The sequence below is a fragment of the Corvus moneduloides genome, chromosome 14, assembly GCF_009650955.1.
Source record: "Corvus moneduloides isolate bCorMon1 chromosome 14, bCorMon1.pri, whole genome shotgun sequence".
NCBI lineage: Eukaryota > Metazoa > Chordata > Aves > Passeriformes > Corvidae > Corvus > Corvus moneduloides.
In genome coordinates, this window is record NC_045489.1 from 9,054,376 (window position 1) to 9,078,909 (window position 24,534).

Here is a 24,534-nt window from a genome sequence, read left to right on the forward strand (position 1 = left end):
GAATCCCTTTACATTTTCCAGTCATACATGAGGATAGAGAAAGAGCAAGTTTCCTGATCTCTATTCCTGCTATTAGGCACCAAACAGAATATATGATAGTGAGAGGGAATGTGGGGGAAGAAAAATGGAAAACAGCCTAGTTTATTCCTAAACATACTCCCCAGGCAAGCTGCCCATTCCCACCAAGCTGTTTACAGTCTCCCAACTAACTGAGGCAACTAGTTAGCCTCAAAACAATCACCTCTCACTAGTCAGAGAAGGTCACTGGAAGCCTGGTGGCAATTCAATGAAAATGTTTCATGAAGAACACCTAGTGAAAGGCTGCTCAGATACATTATGGATCTCAGGAGAAGGGACCCTGGGAACATGTGGCACTGGACACATAAATGTAAAGAGTTCCCCTGAGGAGTGAGTTCACAAATGACATGTGAGCCTCTGTAACAGATTCATGAACAATTCTTCTGGCTTCCTTTTGCTCATGGCACAGCCCAGTCACATTTTTGTGAAAAGATTAATTGATCTCAGGAGGCTTTGGGAGAAAGTCTTAGGGCTTTACACTGTTGGGTGCTTAGTAGTTTAAACTAGCAGCAGGTATCTTTTGGGATTCATTTCAATCTCGCCACTTTGTTTCTCTGAAATATTTTCATTGCATATATTGAGTTTCCTGTGCAACTGCTTACCATCAGCTGCTTCATCTCCTCCAAAGTTCTGTCTGTAGAACAGCATTAACTCTATGTTGTAGCACTTATAGATGGTCACGAGCAAAATAAGCAGAAGAAGGATGGCTCCCAGTCCTCCAGCAAGTTCTATTTTGTAGATCAAATCTAAAATTAGCAAGGAAAGGCAAAAAGGTTATGATCTTTCCAAGCTTTATTTTCTCTAATCCACCGTACAATTCCACATAAAATGGTGCAGCTTCCAATTATAACCACCATAACATTAAGAATGCCTAATAATTTTGTCCATTACCTATTACTTAACTTTACTCATTTACTCCATCTACTGCCCATCTAAAATAACCATCTGAAATCCAGAATGCATATGAGGCTATACATGTAATTCTCCTACACAGGAACTATGTAGTGATGTTACACAGAGGATTAACCAACTTTCAATGAGCTGGTGGAATTTGAAACTTCTGCATTGGCAGAGTGCATCAAATGCCGTATGCAGCCTGTGAGAACAGATAAATTGTACCCCATTGGGCAGGATCTAGTCCGTCCCCCGCCAAATTAGACAGCTTTGGTTTTATATTTGTGAAGCCTGTGCACAAGCTGATGTGAGCTGCTAAGCTTGATCACTGGAAAAAGAGTTGAGCTTGCAGGAAGCCCAAGATAACACAAGAAGCCAGGAGCACATATCAGGCTGCAAAGAGCCACTTTGAGTTGTGATGGCTGCTAACAGAGTTCTCATGTTATTTGTAGAGTTCACATTATACTTTAATGGGACGTAGTGTTAGTTAAAATTTCCTATTCAGATGCTTTTGTTAGGAAATATCACAAGAACTCAAAGAACTTCACAAATGCATCCAAACACAGTGATCCATTTTTTACAGCTGGGGAAACACAGGCTTAAAAAAGAGAAGCAGCATGTTCAAGGTCATTCAGCAAACCAATGACAAAATGGGATAAAACCCCTTGGATACCAGTCCAGAGCTCCATCTGATGCAAGAGACTAACTTGAACAGCATTGCTCTTTATCCCAAAATGTCCTCTGAAAGTAATATTGCTCCTAACACCACCTGGCATATTACTTAGCCATAAAAGACAGAGGATGACAATTTGACTCTCACAGCCATGACATCTCAGATAAGATGTCATGAAGATATTTGCTCCTGTGATAAACACAGCAAGAAGTTGTCAAACTAATACAGGCGAGACAAAGTTTTTGTGATCTTTATGCTTCTAAAACTTAGGTCAGAAAAAATCACTTATATGTCATTTGTGTCACTTTCAAGATAAAAAGCAAATTAGTTGCATATCTTTGGGGGTTATTCTTGCCTCGCCATGCCTTGTATTTCAATAATTAACATCAGATGTCAAGCTATTCCCAGTTTACAGTATCTCTGATGTCTGTCTGGCAAGAAGTCATGGACTAATAGATGGAAAAGTCTATTATAATAGCTATTTAATCTCTCTGAGAACACAGGGAATTCATGGGACTTTTACTACACTGCCTGATAAAGCCTGCATGTGCTCTGGGGGATAAATCTAGGCAAATGGAGAACAGAGTTGGTTAAAATCACTTTTGAGGGGAATTTTGTTTTTATTGTACTGAATCTTTTTTGCTAGGAAACTGAGATGATGGCAAAGCCTTGCCAGCTTGGAAGGAGAGAATATGCTGAGCCTTGCAGCTCACACAGGAGCACAGAGCTGTGTCCACTTTTGTGGGGGAAATGGCAGGGTATTAAGCAAACCCACAAAATCCAGCTCAAAAGGCAAAATTAAACAGCTTTTGCATGTCCTGTATTTGTCCTTCTGCCCCATGAACTCTCCTAGAGAACAGACAAAAGGAGGCAGAAAGCCAAGGCTTTTGAGCTCTCCTCATTTCCATTCCAAAGTGGAGGCAATGAGAAAAACCCAGGATGTTCAATTTTCTTGCCTACTCTACTTAGTCTTGGCCTCTGATTAATTCCTTCCTCCTCAAGTGGTCCTCACTGAGATAAATAAGGAAGCAGCATATCGAACACTAGACAAGAAGTTGAATCTGGTCTCTGTTACAGTGACCGAAAAATAGCAAATAATAATATTGATAGTTTCTAATGTAAAACAATGTAGAAAGACCTTGCCACAACATATTACACATATTACACATATTACAGAGGATCATGGTGTTTAAAATAGCAAAAGTCTCATAAATACCCAATGAATGAGAGACAAATACATTTTAGAAGTTCCTCATAATTTAGTAATGTATCAGTATCAAACCTGCCCCCCCTAAAATTAGTTCCTTGCATGTCTTGATTAAAGGCCTTGAAATAAATCGTGAGGAAAAGTCATCATAATATTTATTTTTATCTCAATTCACTACTTCTTGCCACTAAAAGCATGGTCTGACTTTATTCTGCAGTTTCTTACAAGTTATTTGTCTTTCAGAACAGTTATATTATAGACTATGTAGACTTCAATCACTAAAATACTGGACTGTTTTCAAATTCATTTGAAGGGAATCCTGAACTATTCCCACAACTAAGGGACAAGTGGGTGTATATTGCATTTCCATGTAATTTGAGCACCAAATATGCTAAGACAGCACAGAGAAAAAAAGAATTAAAGCAAACCAAACTCAGGATTGTCCAGAGCTTATTTCTGAACACCTTGAAAGCAAGTAACAATGTGGTCTTTAATTAAGTCAGTAAAGAAGAACGTGACAGCAGACAGTTGTGTTCAGGTCTTAGAAGCATGTCTGATTCTGCCTTTGCATTGGTAGCTTTGGGTTTGAAGCTGGATTTGGTTCTTTTACAGGAGAAAACCCCAAACAATAAAAATAATCCTAAATGATGGCACATGCTTTGGGGCTATTGCCACACTGGAGCTGTGCAGACAGCACTCCTGTATTCTCCTGAAGATTTGTGGGGACTGTACCACTAATACAGCAAGAGACTTTAATATACTTTGCCTGAAACATTTGAACAGCTAATTTTTCTTTTTTTTCAAAGCAAAGTATGTGCTAAAAATAACCACCTGATGTCAGAACAATAACTCTAGAAACTCTTATACAACATCTACAACTTAGATTTTGGGTTTATTCCTGTTTTTCATCGAAGCCAGATAAAAACAGAGCAGAAGGCAGGTCTGGAGACAGAACTATAAGTGCCTTTTGTCAAACATGGGTAATGCAGCTCTTAACAGGTAAGAGTTTGGAGGGAGGGGGGTTTCTCTGACTGAGAGCTCTGTGCTGCAGCACATTGCAATAGAAATCCCTTCTTTGACACACATAAAGGATACTGGTCAACAGCTTTCTGCAAGTCCTAAATCTTGTCCCAGCTCAGTAAATACAGTAGTATTTCCTGGCTCATGAATATCTACAGTAAAATCCAAGCTGGAGAAAGTTAGGATAAGAAGCAATTAAATCAACTTGCAGAAAGGAAAAGTTTGGTCAAGTAGTTGTGAAAACTTAATAAATAACAAACAGGACAATGGGACAGGCAGTCAAAGGACACAGTAAAATACAGTGGTTATTTTAAATGACACTTTAATAGCTTGAAAATCAACTACTGAGAGTGCCTGAGGGGAATATAAGTTTTCTACAGCCACAGTGCAGAGAGAAATGAAATAGTAGCTGCAAAGTGATCCTTTCCACCTCCAAATTCTGTATTCAGCAGTGCTTCTTCCATAATTTCAGCAGAGCTCTGAAATACCTGCTTTTTTTGTTATAAATAAACCCAGCTCGTTATTCTACTATATGCACACAGCAGAACATTTACCACTGCCAACAGAGATATACTTACTATCAGTTGTTTATTTATGAGGTTCAGTGGAAGGAAAGGTAGAATGCTTTTTGCACTAGAGAAACTAATCCTTCATCATGATGACCAGATTCCTTAATTAAAGGAATTCCTTAAATAAAGTTGTGACAACCTGTCAGTTTAGATCACAGAATTGTGGAATTGTTTTGGTTGGAAAATACCTCCCAGATGATCAAGTCGAACCGTTAACTTAGCACTGCCAAGCCCACCACTAAACCACGTCCCCAGGGGCCACATCTTCATGGCTTTCAAATCCCTTAGGGATGGTGACTCCAGCATCCCCAGATCCTTTGCCACCTGGCAGCCTTCCAGCTCCTCTGCCCCAGCCTGGAGCTGCAGCGAGTTGTTGTGACCCAAGAGCAGGACCAAGCACTTGGCCTTGTGGAACCTCATACAACTGGCCTCAGCCCATGGATCCAGCCAATCCAGATCCCTCCTGTATGTAAGTTTGTAGTAGATAGTAGAATGATCTGCTAGATCAACATTCCTTTTGTCCAACTTTGCCACAGTGAAAACACACAAAGGACTGGAACTACCCTTTCAGTTTTGCCTCATGAAAACAATTCTTCTTCTCCTCTTTTGGCAAAATAATTGATATCCAAGAATGATGGCAGAGATCTGGACAATGTATTAACTCTTTAGTCAATCTCCTGTGCTGATGTTCTGTGGTTTCACATAACAGCTTTGTCCCAAGGGTGGAACCTTCCTTTGCTTTCCCAACAATTACTATCCTACAGCTTTTGTATTTCCCAATACACTGTGTCTCAGAGAGATCAGAATCCAATTTAAATGTCAGCCTACTTATGAATAGGAGAGCTGATTAAATAAACAACATAAGAACTGCCATGAGATACTGTTACACTCCTTCAATAATGACTTTTTCAAACACAGAGCACAGTAGCACTATTTAATTTGGCACATTCAAATCCAAATGGTTTCCTACAAATTATCCTACAGATAATTTGTCAGTAGTGGTGTTTCCCATTTAGGAACAGTATCAAGTAAGACAACCATGATAGGGTAATTCTCCATGGATTTGTGGCTCCCATTGCATGTTTTCATTCCTGATGCAATTAGAAATCAAAATGCATGGAGACAGCTTAAAGTTTTCAATTTAAAACACAAAGACAGAAGTGGAGTAACATGAGAACATCTGACCTCACTGCCAGGGCACCTGTCCTACAAAAATGTACATTTTAACTGGCCTAGTCAGTCAACTCTTATTGGTTGTTTAGTCCAAAATACTTTCTCTGATTATACTGGTGCCTTATGGGTGACTGTATTCCAGGCAAGTGCATCACCTGCAAGACTGATTCGCAAGACACCAAAGAACAATTCATAATTTTTGTTTTCCCACAAATAGTAAACTGAAGCTGTACACAAGCACATGTCAGCTCCAAGCAGGCACACAGAAGTCCAGCCTGGCTAAGAGAGGTCAGCAGGACCTCTGACTGATGTATTGCTGCTGAGGTTGGTGAGAGCACAGATAAGTAAAAAGGGGGAATTACCTTTTTTGCGCAGAAGAACACTGGCATGTTTCCGTCCATTTCTGTTCTCCACATGACACGTGTAGTTATCCAGGTCTGCCTCCTCTACAGCATCGAAGATCAATGTCAACTCAACTTCTTTTTCTCCAAGATGTTCCCTGAGGAGTCTGAAAGGAAGGATACAGTCTTTGCTTTAACTGAATTAACACGGATGGCAGATTCCCAAAAGCACTATGATTTTTCAGCACAAGACAGTGTTTCTTGGCCTCCTTCACTCCTGGAGAAGGACTTAAAAGGAGACTCGTTGCCTGAAAGAGGCTTCACAGAGGCATTTTTCATGACCACCAAAAGGCTTTTTCTCCTGCCATGTCTAGTGAGGAGCTGAACCAAGTGCAGGAAGAGTGGCCATGAGTGCAATGGTTATGTGTGGCTTCCTTACATTGGCTCCATCAGAATTAAATGCTAAAAACAATGCTTCTTTTAAAAGAAGTGACAAATATCCATTTTCCAAAAGCAGGATGTGCTACTAAGCCATCAGTGAACAAACTACAAGGCAATTTAAAAGCTGGGTATTGTGATACATTTTAATTCAGTCTGGAAAATCAACAAAAGGAGCTGTGTTACTCTCTGGTATTTTCCTCTATTTTCTGGGGCTAGATCCTGCCATGTACAGGGAACAGTGTCAAGAACAAGAGCTCTCTGCTCCTTTGAGAGGACAGAGGAGACATGCAAAATCCCCACAAAGGGAATAAAAGTTCTAGCAGACTTTCAGGCCAGAGGTACAGCCTTTTCATGTCATTGTTCTCATGTGAACATTAAAAAGAATGCAGAGTAAATACAAGTGTTTTCTGCTGCTGACATTACGTCTAAAAATACAATACCCTATTCTCTCAAAAGGCTTACCACTTGCTCAAGAAAAAGTTGCTGCTCCTTTGAACAGGGAAATGTAGCATCAAGTAAAATCTTCCAGGTTCATTTGATTCTGTTTGTGTAATGCTGCACAAGAGAGTAAACAGAAAATGTGGGGTGCCCTCACAGTCACCTGTGAACTCACCACTGCACGTGGTACTTCAGTGAGTCTGTTCTCTGAAAAGACTGTGTACAGCACTGTGAGGTAAAGGTATAAATAAAACCCAGGTTCATCAAAAAAGAAATATTTTCTCCAGAGACTGAAGGGAGGAAATTGGGCAGGAAGTAATGAATCAGAGTGCTGCCTGCTCTGGATGGAAACTGCTGTTGGAGACCTTCACATTTGTCAGTAATGGCCAACCCCAAGCTTCTCTATTTTAAACCAAAGTCATTTTGCGTACACACATTTCCTTATGCACGTGATTTCACATGACATCCATGGAACTCCAAACAAATTGAAAACAAATCAAAAGAGAAGTATGAGGGCATTGCACTAGACAATCAAAAATGCAAGCCTGACTGCTATAAAACACATCTCTGCAGTAACTCAGAAGAGGCACCAGAGCATCCACAATTCAGCCTCTTTCACTGTGGCGGCATAACTTGTAAAAAACCAAGTGGAAAAACATTAGTTTAGAAACAGGGCGTGTGTGGGTGTATGGGTGTGTGTTGCATTTGGAAACTTGGATTGCATCTTTTTTATTTTCAAATTCACTCTCATTGGTTATGTTTCTTTTTTCTTTTTTTTTTCTTTTTTTTTTTTTTTTTTCTGGTCCATAGTCCAAGTGGTGAAATAGTGGAAGAAAGGTTGTATTTGCATAATTTCTGGCCAGAAAAAAACCTCTTCAGAAAGCCTGGTCCATTTGCATACTCAGCCTAAATCACTGGGAGTGAGATAAATCAATTCTCATTTAACATATTAATCTGCTATATCTATATAAAGACTCAGGAAAGTCTCTCTTCTCTGCTGGTAAACAGTATGCCCAACAACTTTTGGTCTACAAATCATGCTGCAAGGAACAATATAATCATTAACAGAGACGATATCTGGGAAACTAATCTGGAGCACTCTGTGAATGCTCAGGTTTTCTTGTTTACTGTTGTGTTGGGTTGGCCCTGAGTTGATGGACAGTCTTTAAGACCAATTACGCTTCTCACAATTTACATATTTAAACCACACAGAAAGGCGGGACTTCCCCTTTTTGGTTGGAGCTCGCCTGCTGGAAGGTGGGGGGGCTCCGAGCCTCCCGGCCCCGCTGGGCCGGGCCGGGGCCACTGCCCCTTTCCCCCTTTCTCAGCACCATGGCACGGACCCTGGGTCGCTGGGGGGGACTGTCCCAGAGCCGCAGGCAGCTCAAACCAGCCATGGACTGCCACAGCTAAACCCATCCAGCGCGGCTTCTGGGGACAGGCGGGTCCCTCTCCTCTCCATGCGGAGCCGGCGGAGCCAGCGGGAGCCGGCAGAGCTTCCTGTCTGCAGCCAGCACACTTCGTGCTGAACTGAAGAGGACACCACGCAGCCAGCAGCACAGAGGGAGCGAGGCTTTCCCCACCGTAAAGCCTGAACAAGAACACTCTTCAACATGGCGGCTTCAGAGTCAGAGAGAAAGAGAAGTGAGTCCCGTGGGACGGAGCTGGAAATGGCGACGGGAGAAAAGAGGCGGTGCCGCGATTCTGGCGCGCAGCTTAAAAGAAACCTTCTTGCATGCCGTGGTAAGAAACTGTAATACCACAAACTGTTTGTCTCTTTAATCCATTTGAAGAACATGGGGGGATGGAGTATCCTCGTGTGCCTATGAAGTTTGTGAAGAGTGCCTATGCCAGGCTATACAGAAGTAGTAAGAGGCTGTTAGAGACTTGTGGAGAAGAAAAGCCTCTGTGTGCAGGCCAAAATAACTTATCCTTAAAAAGATGAATAACCCCATGTGATGGCCCATGTTTTGTAGTATGAAAGAACTGTGAAATTCTTCATGGGAGAGATGTTCTACACACAGCAGACTGTTTCCGGGCGGGTCTGCTATTGGTAGCAGTTTGGGAACCACGTGCAACTGAAGGAAAACCTTTTCTTCCTTAAGCATAAGAGAAAGACTTTTCAAGAACTGCAACACTGACTAACATCCCATGTTCTGTTATCCCTTGTGTGAGCTGGATAAAAGGAGAGAAGTGCTGGAAAGGAGGGGGGGGGGGGGGGAATTTACTTTAATTTTGTTTTGTTGTTTTCTCTTTACTTTTAATTCTGTTAGTAATAAAGCTCTTTCATTGTACTACAACTGTTTAAGGTTTGTGCCTGCTTTGCTTTTCTCCTAATTCTTATCTCACAGAAGAAAAATAAGTAAATAATGGATATTTTGAATCAAAACCACTACAACTGTAATCAGGATATTTTACACAGAAAAAAATGAAGACAGGTTACAATTAAGATAAAAGAAGCTGTTATTTTTATCTATATCTACACTACATTTATGTAAGATAAAATAATTGACCCTTTACCTAAATTTAAATAATACATGATCAGCTAAAGAGGAGCTTTTATGAAAAAAGAGTATCCCATATATTTGGACTGAGAATTGTTTTCTACATATCTTACAATTGCAATTTTTAGCAAGGGAACTCTTTAGAGTGGGATCTATCATGAAAACGCTGACAAACATTTAAGCAGTATGTTGGCAGCAAAGTGTAGAAAGCTCTTAGTGGGGTTAAACCTTTCATTCCTACTTTTTTGTTTTTCTTCTTTTTTCTTTTAACCATTACTCTACACCTATATTATTGCCACAGAAATGCACAGTTGGTCACCTGCAATTTTTTAATACATATGCAACCATTAGTTAATTGCATTAATTAATTAATTGTTGTGATTGGTTCAGAGAACATGGAGCACAATATTTTTGGGTTAGAAAAGGAATACACTATCAACAAGTAAGACCTTAAAGGTGCAACAGCATTTGCTACACATCCAGAAGATGAAGCTCTGTCCCTATCTGAGATGGGGAAAATTTCACCAGCATCATTGTCAACACATGCCAGCTCCCACATCTTGAGAAAATAATAACTCACTCTTTCTGGGTTGCTGAACAAACTGTAAGAGTAATTATAACATTTAATGCATAGCTAAATCAATGGTGCTTGACAACTCACAACAAACAGGATGGAAAGAGAAAAATACAAGGTGGGTGATGTAAAAACAGCACTCAGTGCCTTCTCTTTCTTCAGGCTGAAGCATTTTATTTGATCTGAAACAAAACATTTTGTCTAGTGAATAACTTTCAGGTAAGAATATGAATTTAAAAAAGGAAGTGTCATTTCAGCATAGAAATGCTTTCTTTGAAAGTTATCCAATGGTTTGGATTTTCCAAGTCCTTGGTCATATTTTCCCAGTGCCTGTATGCACTAAGTTGAATCTGAATTTAAAACACTTTTACTTTGAGACCCTATTTTCCTAAAATTTTCAGTATTTGTATGATCACAGATAACAAGGCCATAAGAAACCTTCTCCTGGGTCTCTCTGCAAGACTAAGGCATTAATTGCAAACCTTTACTAACCTGCATGAGAGTTGGAGAGTTGGGACTTAGCAAAAAGGAAACTTTCATTCTTTATAAAGCTGAAGATCTGGACTGTGAACAGGGTTATGAAGTCAGCTCCCTTCCTTCTACTCCTTAACAGCAGGCTGTAGATGAAAGGACAGATCTGTGTGTACGCAAGTACCTCTCCAAAGCAGTCATTCAACTGGCAGCACAACAGTGACCTTCCCTCTTGCATTCCTGCACCGTGTTTCTTGTTCTCTGCCCGGAATTTGTCTCCTTGAGTAGTATAAGCTTTTCAGGAGAGGGCTGTTGCTTCCATACTTCTCTGAAAAGTACCCAGCACATCAGCCAGGCAGCTATGGGAGTTCTGCCTCTTGCCCCCAACACCCCCTCCTAATAGAAAACAACATCCTCATCTTGTCTAAGCATTTCATAACCATCTGTTGACTACTGTGGGTGATAAATTAATCAGAAGAAGTAAGGCTGCCATTCAAAATGTCTCCATTCACCTCTTTGTATGCCTCTAGCATGAGTTAAACTATTTCTACTTTAAAAATGGACAAGAGAGACAAAACACAGACAAACATACTTTACAAGATTACAAGCATTATGACTATTCTGCAGGGTTGCCTGAAGAAGAAAAAGAAGCAACTCACAGGTGGCTGAGAGAGCAATATTTATGTCTGAAAATACTTTGCCATGGCATAGAGCTGGTGTTGAAATTTGCTGTGGGCTCTTTTGATAATTAGGTACAACTGACAACTCTGCAGACAGGCTTAAAGACTCTGATTCCTTCTTTAATAACTCTGGTTCAATTTACATGACATTTTTATTACTGCTGTGAAAAACCCACCTGGCAAGCAAAGTCTCTTTCTCCTTTCCTCCCACACATGTCTAACACTTGGGGATCTTAATTCAAGGGAAAGCAAGGGGGCAGCTCAGACAGGGGGTCATTGCTTCCAAGTCCTGCAATGCTGATGAGCTACTTTTTATTATGAGGCTTTGTAAAAAGGTCTAATAAAGACTGAGAAGCCCAGAGCTACACAAATACTACTCTTGGCAAAGTGTGCTTACCAAAACCCAGTTTCATGGATTTGATTCGAACAGGAATGCTCAGGTTACACACATCCTTATGTTAGTGCTTTCATGACACCACTGTGAGTGCTAACCATGCACACTGGGGATGGGTGGTTTGTGCTCCTGCACGTCATTAATTTGCAAACCTCAACTCTCATCATATGCAGAAAATCCAGCAACACAAGCGATGGGCATAGTCCAGGGTAAGGACAGCACCAAAAATTCAGAGTGCTACTAAATTTGTGAACTAATTTAAGATAGGGGATGCAGAGTTAAAATGTACCAAAGGAACAGCCAATGGAGTATCTTGGTCTGGTTGTGACAATTCTGTACTACTCTTAGCTTCTCAAAATGAAATGTCCTGATAACACCACAGAGAAGCAAACTGATGAAAAAAGGCATCTAACCAGCAAGTTCACCATGGCTCATCAAATTTGAAACACACATAACAATTTTTAAATTCATCAATAAATACAACTGGGTGGAGGGTGTGGGCTGCCTCAGGGCACTGACAGAACAATTAGGGCTGCTTAGTTCCCCTGAAGCAGCACACCTGTAATGGGACACAAAACCAAGAGCTGTTACTGGCAAAAAATCATTTGCAAAAAGTAACCACTTCAGTTGCCATAGCTACTTCTAAATTAAAAAAAGGGGTGGACTGAGACACTGCTGGTAATGATACAGTAGGTTTTGAAAAATGTTGTTTTAAATGCTGACAGTGATTACAGGAGATTAGGTATGTGATAAGGAGCTTTGCTGAAGAGAAGATTCACTGAATTGTGAAGGGTCTGCAAACTGAGTCAAAGCACTTTAGTGGAAAAGCAAGTTGTCACAAATTAATTTGAAACATTAATGTGTAATGAGATGGCACAACAAAGGACAAGTAACAGCCTTTTCAAACTCAGTTTCACTAATATATGTACATAAAGGAAAAGTTTTGAACTGTGCTAAAGCTGGAGTGCTCTTTAAATACAAATCTCAAATTGTCCTGATGCAGAGGGACAACATGACCAAAATCACCCTGTTCATATATATACACACCAGAGAGGACACAATGTCATGAAGTACTGATTACTTACAATGGCAGAAGTTTCCAATAATTGCTTTTTGTGGTCAGAAGCACAAAAGAGGACTGTACAATGGCAGTATAAGATAAATTTAATCTGTGTGCAATTAAGTATATCTTAATAACTAGTGGCTAAGTGGCTGAACTTCAAATTATTGATCAAGTAATAAAGCAAAGGAATCTCTCTCTGCCTGCTCTCTAAAATCACCTTTACAAGAAACAAAAAACTCAGACACGAGATTAAAAAAATGTGCCTTGGAAAGTGAAAAGACCTTGGCTTTCTTTATAAACTATATTTATTGTATCTATAGGAGTTGGGACCACCTTGTCCATAGTATAACCACAACTTAGTCTTTGCTCAAAGAACAATAATCAGGTAATTATTAAGGAAGAGAATAAGGTGCTGTTAGGTGCAAATTCCATGGAAGTTCATAGGGATACAAGTGTGTTTTCTTTACAACTTACATCAAGGGATAACCAGCACCTGGGAAAAAGCCAAGCACAAGTTGGATATTGGACACAGCCACTCCTTTCTCTCCCTTACATGTTAAGCCTGGAGAAACAAATGCTGCTTCTTGAAGGCTCTGGTTAAGGCACACCAAGAGCTGTATCACACACACACAACACATTCAGGAGAAGAAAAAAAGTCTGGTGACTTTGACAGGAGACCATTTGTCTTCAAGATTAACAGTGGTGCTGAAATAGATGTCATCTTGCCAAGGCGGGGTCCGCGGGATGGCTGCAGTGTACAGCACCATTCCCACGTGGGCCTAAAATCAACCCTCGGAACACTCAGGATGCTTCAGCTACCAACCGTCAGGGGAATTTGATAACAGATTTTCAGGCATATACACAAGCTACTCTGTCTTTAGAGTGTACTTGCTACAAAGGAGAGGGAGCAACTCACACAGCCCTGGCTCCAAGTCATCCATCACTCTTTAGACAGAAAACGATTTCCACTTTCAATTAAAAACTTGTCAACCCAACAGGCTTGTGGGACATACAGTATTTTCAATAGCAAATAAACCAAAAAGTACCTGACTTCGCCTTCTCTAATGTGACCTTCTAATTCTTCTATGAATCTTTCCCCTTTCATCCAGTAGATCATGGGGCCTGATTCTCCACTGAATCCAAAGAAAGCTCTGCAGGCCACAGTCAGTGGATTTCCTGAGGACAAAAGGAAGAGAGAAGATTAGAGACTTTGTCATAGATACTAGTGAGAAAATTATTATAAGAAATATCAACACCTTAGATAAACCTCCTTATGAAAAATTGGAGGGGAAAAAAAAGAAGGAAAACCATAGGAAAAAGAGTGATGTTGATTTGCATCTACAGGAAATAGCTGTAAAATGAAACTCTGAGGTCATCCATAATTTAATTTTTCTGAGAAAAATAGTACATGAACAATGAGAAGGTATGGAAATAGTGGCAACATCAGGTGACACCAGACTGGTTGTTAAAAAGAAAAAGGTGACTTCCCTGTCAGACTCCTGGGATCTCTACCAGGACTAGAGATTTATCCCTAAAAGGCAGGTAAATCACTGAATGACTGCTCCTTATCCACCCATAAAAAAAGATGGAAAAATAATTTCTTCCTCACTTAGATAAAAATCAGATCTTAATCAAGTCTTGGTGAGCTGCTCAGAGAGCTTTTAAAGATTCCCAAGAAATACAGGATGCCAGTCTGCACCAACACTGATGTTACTTGTCAACAGGCTTTTGGCAAAGGACCAAACTTCAAAGCATTATTCAAGCAATAGAGTAAAGAACTCTTCCTTTCACCTCTGCAAAGATACTTCCAAAAGAGAGAAAATAAAACTTGGAAATGAGTCAAATTTCTTTTCTCTTCAAGAATTCAGCATTTAGCTGGGTTTTCATTTGGCTACACTTTTAACTGTTCTAGATAGCCCAGGACTGTGCTTACACTGCCAGGACAGATGGCTGTCTGCCTGCAGAAGACAAAAACAAACAAAAACCAAAAAGAACGGAAAAACCTCCAACAAGTCAGGAAATGCAGAATAACCATGCCCATTCCCTCCGTATGCACATACAGCTACTGCACCCACTTTTCTTTGCCTATTTTACTTCACATAGGTGCTCCGGGTTATGGACCAGGTGTAGAGTCAGCAACTTAGATGGGAGAACAGACCTCATTTAATGCCAGTGGAGACTTCTGCTGAATCTTTCAGGGCCTTGATCAAGCACGGAAAGCCTAAATAATGAGTTTTACTGTATTCGAAAGAAATGTTTTATTATTTATTATTCTCCGTGTCAGCAGGAGACTCTCTTGGCTGAAACAGAACAGGCCTACACTTTTCAAGGAGGGGCTAATAATTTGGAGCACGGCACTTGGTTGAACATGGGCTAATGGTTTCCCATGATTGATTTACTGTGCCATAATCAGTCACCTCTTTTCTGCCCAGGAGTGATAACTTGCTGTGTGCACATTCAGAGCATATCAGAGCTGTGTGTTAAAGTGCCTTTGCCTAAACCCACATAGAGCTGTCCTGAGTCAACTACTTGCACTTGTCTATCTATTATTTCAGTGCCCAATTTAAGACATGTCTAAAGAGCCTGATTAGTCAGGAAGCACAGCACTCCCAGCCATGGAAAATCAGCCGCCTTTAAATTATTTCCAAGTCAAGATCCAAAATTACAAGTCCTTTTGAAACATTAGGATACAACAAGAAAAGATTTAAAGGCTGCACTTGAGTCTCTGTTTCTCAAATAGAAAAAGACAAAAATGGAAAATGTTTATCCTGAAAATGTTTTCCAGACTCTTTCATTATCTCCATATTCACGATGAACTCTGGCACCACAGCTGGCCCCTGAACACATGGAGATGCTGGCAGATTACACAACCAGACCAGACACACAAGAGAGAAGAAGGGGTGGATATTCAGTTATCTGCACATCCCACAACACTGACGACCATCAGAAAAAGTTGCAAACTTCACTAACTAATGAAGAGTCAGAAACACTTCTAGGCAGACATTTAATTCCACTACAAGCTCACCCAGCCCTGCGAGGTGCTGTGTGTTCTCCACAGTAGAAGGGAGAACTGGAGCCTCTGGCTGTATCCACCTTACCTTTTCCCAACATGCTGAATGCCTGTGTGGTGTGACGTCATTTGTGCTGTTTGTCTTGGAGTCACGATACACATCTTTTTAAATACCATTTGGTGATTCCTAACATATGGCTGCTCAGTCCATGCTTGATATTAATGGAAAAAGGCATTGTAGCAATGTGAAAAAGAAAAGGGATAGACGAGGCCTATCAGCACTGACAGTATTTGCTCTTTTCCTGGCACACCAGGCTGGACGTTAAGTGTAACAGGCAAAATATCTTACACAGTGTGCTTTTCCTCAAACCAGCAGATTTTTACTTAAAAAACAAGCCCTGATAAATGAAAATATTCCAAGGTGAGACTAAGATTTCTATACATGCAGAGTAAATACCCAGAGGTAATAATGTCTGGTTTGAAGAAATAAGTTATCTACACAGATAGGAAAACCTAAAAACCCCAGCTGTTGGTAGACAGCTTCTGTAATAAATAAACCCAATATAAAGCATCAGGAGCCTTTACCATGACAACCTGCATGCTCTGAATGTGCCTGGGCAGATCTATTTCCTAGCTTTGCCACCAGGGAAACAAGCAAAATAAACTAATACCATGAATGGGAAAATCTGGAGTGAGTTTGTATTCTCAGCTCAAAGTTTGGTACCACACCCCATAGTCCATCTCACCTGCAAACCCATCACTGAGCAGAGGGTGGCATAAAACACTTTTTCTCATGGAACAACTAATTTTTATCTCAGTAGCAGAATGAGTCAGGTCTGGGTTGACCTGATCCGTCCTGGAGTGGAAAGAACTTGGACCTTGACTTCAAGGTCCCATCCAAACTCAAATTCTCACTCACTGTTCTGATACTCCTCAAGACGGTAAGGACATCTCACTCTTCTATAGCTGTCTGAAATAGCTTCTGGTTTATATCTCTCATCACTCCTTTTGACTCTGGAAGTGGGACACCATCAGAAAGGTAACACTGACTTCCTTGCAGAACTTCCTTGCTTCACCTCCACAAATCAGCCTCCATATGGAAAGTAAGAGTAATTTCTCTTCTGCTGCTGTATTACCACACAGCTACAGCAGCAAGCTGTTACTACTGGTTTTCAGGAACTTTAACCAATTCCCATTCAAAAAGGAACATGGCTTGTTTCACTACATTGCCCCCCAAATACCACAATACTAAAAATGAGGCTGAATTCTGTGGTCCCTAAATGCATCCTTGAATATGTGGAGAAACAGGCACTGAGCATGGAAAGTACCCTTTTGCAGGTCCTGGTTTTAGGGCTGGCTTCAAGCCATGCAATATTACACTGAGCCACAGTTCCAGGCAGAAGGAACTAGTAGGTAATTTATAACTCCAACAATTCATCTTGTGTAAGGCCCAAACTTTCGCACATCATTACTGCTATTCTGCATGACCTTCAGTAGTTCCACTACTAACTGGTCTTATTAAGAAATATTCCCCTTGCATCATTTAATGAACAACATCAAAATTCCTAGAATGAATAGTATCCTAAAAGTTTTCCATTTACAGATGGATTCTGTTTAGATCTGATAGACATTTCAGATGCCTTTTTACTTAATAAAATACTTTGCTGAAGAACAGAGAAAATTATTAGTGAATTTCTAAAGAATAAACACTTAAGGGAGCGTTTGAAGAAACAAGGAAAGAAAGTAGAAAAACTTGTTTGCAGACATCACTGAGTCTTCTGCTTTGCTGGGGTCTCCTTGATACAGTTAAGCACCAGGTTCGGCAGAAGTCTCTACTTTAGCTTTTCTCCCTGTCAGTCAGACAGGCTTGTTGCAAACTCCCAGCTGATAAGACACAACCACTGGAAGTAAAAAATTTTATTGCTAAATCTTAATGTACAATTTTCACCTGTCCATTTCCACAATAAATCTGCATGAACTCTACCATACATTCAAGCAGCTTTTTTTTTCTGACAAAGAGAATTCCACAGAAATGCAATTACTCAAGCAAAAGAGCTGCCTGATGGTGGTAGGAGTATTGGCTAATGATGGAAAAAGGGTCTGCAAAAGAATTTAGTCAGGAATGGTTCGGAATGTGCTTAATGCAAGGCCAATGTGCTTTGACAGAGAATAACAAATTCTGCAGCACAGTTTCTCTTGAATGACACATGCTCCAAGCATAAAGTAAATGAAGCTTAAAATACCTAAAAGTTGTTTCTGTCTTTTAAAAACTTAAATGCCAAGGCTGGATGACTGACCAGCATGGAAGACAAAGGCTCTTCACATCTGGCTTATGCCAAGGCATTTTTTGGGATTTTTTTTTTTTTTTTAAATGCAGATTGATAGTTTGCTCTTTTTCACTTGTTTTGCACAGGCAGGTATATTTTGTGGCTTTGAAGCCCACATCACAGAATGTGCTTCCAGCAAACCATACCTTCACTCATGGAGCACATCATCTCAGAGCACCCCCATCAAGCAGCCAAAGTCATCTGTGAATCCCTGGGTGCTATGTTTTTTCCGATGGCTTGAAACATGGATTGTTTTTCCTTTTCTTTTGCATTTTTGTGCCAGATAAAACACTGCTCTCAACAAGCCTGAACTGAAGTAGATGAGCCTTCCCAGCTAGTGGCAGAACTGACTGAAAGTGCCAAAGGCCTCCTTTTGTACTAAGAAATACCAAAGGTCAGTCCTGCACACGTTGCTAGCTGGATTTACATCTTCCACTCCAATGGGGTGCTAATCCACTGCAGTATCACTGCTTTCATCTACTGCAGGGCTGGGTGCTGCATACACATGGAAGGGAAGATGAGTGTGCAGTGCTGCCATCAAAAAGTCATTCCATCACTCCAAGTCCCTCTTATCGATGTACATGCATCTTGTAGCTCCTCTCTGATAATGGTGCTTGTGTCTCTTTCCCTGTAAGACTAGGAGAGAACTATGAGTGCTACCAAAGGAACAGCTTCCCACTCGACATATGCAGATGTTTTGCAGGCACTTCATGGGCTTTGTTTCCTTCATTTGCTGAGACAGAGGACAAGAAAGGCGGGTTACTTATCACTTCTCAGTAAGTGTATTCTGCAGGCTGTCTGTAGAACCGAAGCTGACTTTCCAGGCTGCGAGGTCACCATGTCACTGACAAGAACATTATTGTTCTAATGTGCTTTACAAGTGCTAGAAAGTGGCCAAAGAGCAGCAGAGTAATTTAAATTCCCCTGGCAAGGCAGGCTGGTTTGTATACAACCCTGAAGTAAAGAACACATTTCCTTTTCTTTCAGAAGGACATCCTGGATAAGAAGATATGGGAGACAGAGCTTATGCCCACAATTTATTCACAAAACAAATGCCAGAGGCAACACAGACCTTGACTCATGAAAAACAATCTCTGTGTGTGGTAGCTTCTATCCAATTAGCAGAGAATGTCAATTGTGCCTTGCAAGGACATCCTCTGAGCTGCTCTCCCGTGCTGAGCAGTGACAGCAAAGCCAGCAGCATGCATGGAGGGGGTGCAGGCCAGCCCAAACCATGGCCCTAGCTTGGCTGGCTGACACTGGGCACCAGGATGAGATGCTGGGATTGTGAGGGTGGCCACAGCAGCAAATGGTACCCACTCAAGGTCACTCTTGCAATCGGAGCCCAGCCCTGTGGCTGAGCTGCTAAGCACTAAACCTCTGCTCACCAGTGTCCTAGAGTAGTCAGGAGTATTTGGCAGGGCAGCTGAGGCTGTGCTTGGGCTTTGCTTGTGTCATCCAGCTCAGCTGATTACCTGTTTCCCAGTTCCCTCTCAATACAGACCTGCAGTACCACTCATGCATCAGGGGCTTCAGCCTCTGTTCCTCTCATCTGCTTAGGTGGCACTGAAATTCTTCACAGATTTATCCACTACTGAATTTAGGCAAACCTCCACAAAACCCACAGATAAATTATCCCTTATTTTCCCCATACCATATCCCAGCATCACTGGATCAGAAGTTCCATGTTTTGTTTCGTTCAACAAGATTAATAAAGACAGTGCTAATTACTGTACCTGGGCTTCTCTTCCCTCCTCTTTTACCTGGATATTCTACAGAATACAGGCCTAGCTGTGTGCTAAACCATGTTATCCCATTTAGGTAAAAGTCTCCTGAAGCTCAGTGACTAGTTTGAGAATTACTGGATTCAATGAAAATAAAACATACTCAAACCAAATTATTTTCCCTCATCAAAAAACCCATAATTACAGAAAATCCTACAATATTTCAAAATTCTATTCCAGTAGCCAGTAGATTCACAACTGGATATGAGCCTTCCAAACATCTGCATAATTAAAGCTCAGCCAGGAATTAATGAACTGAAAACATTTTAAAGAAAATTAAGAAACTTGCTTTGGATAGTGATAATAATTGCCTTAATAAGATAAATTAATAGTGAAATCAAACCTAACTAGCCTCCAGACATTAATTTCATAACAGTTTAAGAGCATTTGAAAGCACACCCATATAATATATATATTTTATTAGATTTAGGCTCCAAGTTTCTAAAATAAGCAGACTAAAGGAGGTGCTCTTCCCCTAAGCAAGGCCCTGTGCTATGAGCTGCACATGCAGCCACTACAGTAATATTCTGGCAGCTGTAATGATGTATAGGAAAAATAAATGGCAGTAGTACATAACTTAGAGTAAGTTGGCTCTTCACTCATATAAGAACTTTTTGACGAAGGCAAGTCTCTGTCAATAAAAAAAAAGAGACTGGCAAAAACTTTGACAAGAAAAATGCAAGAGCTCTTTAGGTCTTTTTTTTGTCCTCTGTAGTTTACGATCTTAATTTTAACTTTCTTTCTTGCTCTGCTCTTTTTTCTTATGCCCTGAGACATCACAAAACACACAGCCATGAGATATTTGTGCTTTTCTGTCTCACTCAAGTGAGCAAATAGCATATATAAAAAGTAGGATAAAAATAACACCAACAGCAAGCAGCAAAACTCCAAGCATGAAACAAAGCAACTAAGCCTCTAGACAGTTTGTTGCCAAGATCACAAGTCAACGCATTTGCTGTAATTCCATACAGCCCCAACCATTGCTAATTTAAATCACAAAATCACGAGCCACTGCAAGAGCTGCTTGTAGACTTGGCTATTGACTGTAGCTCCCACAAAGAGAGAAAAACAAAACCAAGAAACACACACAAGGCTGAAATGTTGCTGATAAAAATTTATCAGATGTTCCAAAAATGAATCAATCAAAGCAAAATCACCTGGAGAAGTTTAAAAAAAAAAGAAAAAAAAAATCCAGAAAAACATTGCAACTGCTACCTCTTCCCCTTGCCCCCCAAAAAAGTTAACCTCAACTAAATCCTGTAAAATCATTTATCCCATTTTCAGACCTGCTTTGGGGTCAGAATTTAAAATCTTAGTCATTGAGAGCAGAGGTGTAACTGAAAGTCAAGGATTTTAGCTTTTCAGTTGCTCACTTACAATGAAGACAGATGCTTAGTGGGATTTCCAGAAGCAGCTTGACAGCTGCCTTGTGCTGGCTTTAACTTGTGTTCAATGCTGAGGTCCTTCTGAATATCTCATTTCTGTGCATCTTGAGGTACAGAAACATTATTTAACAGAAATTCCCTGAAGGTATCTGGAAAATGCCCCCTTGGTGGTGGGGTTCCAAGGGCTGGGGCAGCCCAATCACAGCAAAGCAGTGATATCCAGAATAAGGTGAACTAAGCAGACAGTGTGATGGAACAAATCACCTCTCTCTGGCCCAGGCATGCTAAAAAAGGGTGAGATGTGGTAGCCTGTTAACCCCCTGATTCTGCGATGCCATGTTCCCCCTGTTCCCTGCCCTTGCCTTGGCCACTCCCTCGGTTTCTCCCTATTGGTTCCTGTACCCCAACCCCGCCCAGGGACCGCCCCTGGGCCCCTGACAAAACCACCCCACACCCAAACCACGAGGTCTCTCTCTCTTGCCGCTGAGGGTGCCCGGACAAGATGTGAATAAAGCCATCTTACCACCCTCACGGGAGACCCTTCTCTACTTCTTTGATCACCACTGTGTTGTAATGCTGCTAGCTGCTGGAGCCAGATCAAGGAGCTGTCTGAAATGGACTCCGGGATGTGACTGGTCGCATGGCCCTAGGTAACCCTCGCTGTACTCACAGGGAGCTGCAGCCTGCTAGGCAGAGTCAAGCGGTTACAACACATGCCCTCATGCCATCACAGCCATCATTTCTCCCACTGCTCTGAGAGAAGAGCAGGAATTATTCAGGGAACACTTGCTTCCTTAGATTACTGTCCCACGGTGAGAAAGAGGAACATCCAACTGTTTATTTGAGCTACAAAGAGATGGACCACAAAGAGATGCTCCTGTCTCCTCACATTAATCTGCTGGCTCGAGGGGGAGGAGGATCCTATCCCTCACATTGCTGCTTCTTGCCAGCTTCAGGAGTTTCCAACTCTCCAGCTTGACCCTGAATTGAATTTTCTATGGATGTTTTTGTGTTACATTTCAGTTTCCTGAGCAAGTACCTCTTGATCTTTTTGGAGAGAAAAGAGGATGAAATCTAGCATCTCTTTCTAGAGAGTAACCTGGCTTCAAAGTGAAGAAAGTACATGGAGGGGTCATCCTAACTGAGTACTATTGCCACCAATGTGGCCAAAATCTGAATGCACATGAGTATGTACTGGGTATCCAGCCACACATCTGGGTAGTCCCCACTTAGGAGGCAGTGGGTACAATCAAGGTTGCCAAGGAAACCAGCTGCAGGCAGCAGCAGACTGAAGAAATCACACTAAACCTCTTCCAGCTTCTGTGTTGACTTTTAAAAAAATGATAAACACCCCTAAGACATTGACTATAGGATGCATAATTCTTCACTGAGAAAGAACAAAGCAAATGCAAGCTTTTGCTTCATGCTATTGATGCCCTGCCCTTATAACAAAGTGACACTTTTGTATGCCTGAATCTAAAGAGTCACCTGGGGTATTTTCATAGTTTGTGACTGTTCACTCAACTCCTGCTTGGATTTTGGCTACCACAGCTCATGCTAAGGCCTGATATATGGTGGGATCAGCACCATGAGGTCAACGACAGAGCAGGAGAGGTGGCCAGACAGAGGCCACCACGTATTATTATCACCTCATGTATTATTATCACCTCAAAATGCTGTCTCTGTTTTGCCACTATCCTTTGTTTGGCAGTTCCCTCAGAATCCATTAACTTACGGAAATGGTATAGACCAAAACTCCAAGCTGGAGGGTATAAAACATCAGTTTGCCCAAATAGCATTTGAAGCTGATCCAAGAGCAGCTAGACTGCTGACGCTTCCATACTTCCTGCAATGAATATACAGGGAACACCCACAACTTGATGGAGGAGGAATGATGAGCACTCTCACTGTCAGGCAGGGTAAGTGCATGACATTGCAAATTAGCCAGTGCAAATGGGTAGTAAGTTCTGTATAAGTGGATTTACATAATAAACTTATTTGGGCAAAAAGGGGATTGAGACCTTTTGTCATGTTTCTTTATTGTATTTCTTAATTAGCCTACGAAACAAAGTTTAAATAATAGAGTATGTTGCTCTGTAAATTTGGAAGGTCTGAATGGACTGTGACATCAATTTTGTAAAAATATATTGATAAAAAGCCTAGTTCTCCCTGAACAGCTTACTAATATCTCTGTAGTGCCCTGCAGCAGGCATGTAGGGCCAGAAAAGTTTGTGCGGTTAACAGAGTATCACCTTGATGCAGGTATTTTGATGTTAGCCAAGTCCTTTCCTCTCTCTGCTGCCATGGTCCTGATAGTGCAGGAGAAAGGGATGGGAGGGCTAAGAAAAGGGTGCAGATACAAAAGGCAGCAACTGCTGCAAACTTCTTATTTCCCAGCCTTCCTAACACAAATCAAATGCAGTGCTGGGTCCTGGTCAGGGGGATGAAAAGACCGATGTCAATCACCTCTGATAATGAATTAACCACAACTGTCACCTCACTTGGCCTCAGTTGTGCAGGTGGCCTCTCATCCATAGGGGACAGGACTTGCCATGGCTCATGATAAGATGATGCAAGTTCCTACTTCCCTGCACAATGGGACCACCAGGGACACAGCCACCAAGATCACCCAAACAAGAATCTACAACTGACTGATGTGCTAAAAACTCAGTAAATGCCCATACATTTTGCTGAATAGGGAGAAGGCTCCCTGTTGATTAAATTTAAGCACATATTTAAGTGCCATGCTGAGTAAGGGCAACAGTGAGTTCTAAAGAAAGACTATATTTACAAAAAAGATTAAAAAATAAAAACAATATCCACAGAGCAATGTTTTCTCCAAGCGAACTCCAGTAAATAATTCCCATTTATCACTTATTTAAATTTAGAAATAACATTCAGGGAGAGTAGGAAAGTAAAACAGTTCAATAAATACAACCTGTACTTTGCTTATTGAGTGAATCAATATTGTTCATCGGTTGTCCAATAAAGAACTAACAGGAAAGTTCAATCTCTTAAAATTTGCAAAAATTAAAGGGCACATTTTTTTAGTCCTTTTTGTTAAAAATAAAAAAGTCATGATAAAAACCCAAACAAATAGCATTAAGATGGACAGTATTTTTAAAAATGTCAATCGCACAGAAAACTCACAGATTTACATTATTTTTTTCCTGGTTGTTTGGTTGGTTTTTGGTGTTTGGAGCTTTTTTCCCCCAAACCTTAGGTTAAGAATTTTTTAACCAACACACGAGACCTACAAAAGGGACTTAAGGATGCAACAATCAAATGTTACAAATTCAGACAAATTCTCAGAGTTAAAACTACCTCTTTTTAAAGAGATATAGTGACATCTCCTTGTGCTCAGTAATTTGAGACACAATCTATCCCATCAGCAATTGAAAAGGACCTCGTTATTTTTTCTGTAACAGATGTGATTTACAGAAGTCAAAGCACTAATTGCCCTAAACCTGCTAGCAGTGAGGACTCAGATTTACCCTAAGCCTCTTGC

At 40.9% G+C, this 24,534-nt stretch overlaps 1 protein-coding gene across 8 annotated transcripts in view; it reads right to left on the reverse strand.

Annotated features, from left to right (window-relative positions):
- IL1RAPL2 (interleukin 1 receptor accessory protein like 2) overlaps positions 1 to 24,534 on the reverse strand; it is a 400,648-nt gene that overhangs the window by 16,148 nt on the left and 359,966 nt on the right. For 7 of the 8 annotated variants that reach the window (XM_032123852.1, XM_032123851.1, XM_032123847.1 and 4 more), the window contains 3 exons: positions 13,567 to 13,696; positions 5,977 to 6,122; positions 681 to 824 (listed from right to left, as the gene is read on the reverse strand). In XM_032123852.1, the coding sequence (XP_031979743.1) occupies positions 681 to 824; positions 5,977 to 6,122; positions 13,567 to 13,696 (420 nt within the window). The remainder of the gene's footprint in view (positions 1 to 680; positions 825 to 5,976; positions 6,123 to 13,566; positions 13,697 to 24,534) is intronic. The other variant, XM_032123853.1, reaches the window with a different exon arrangement.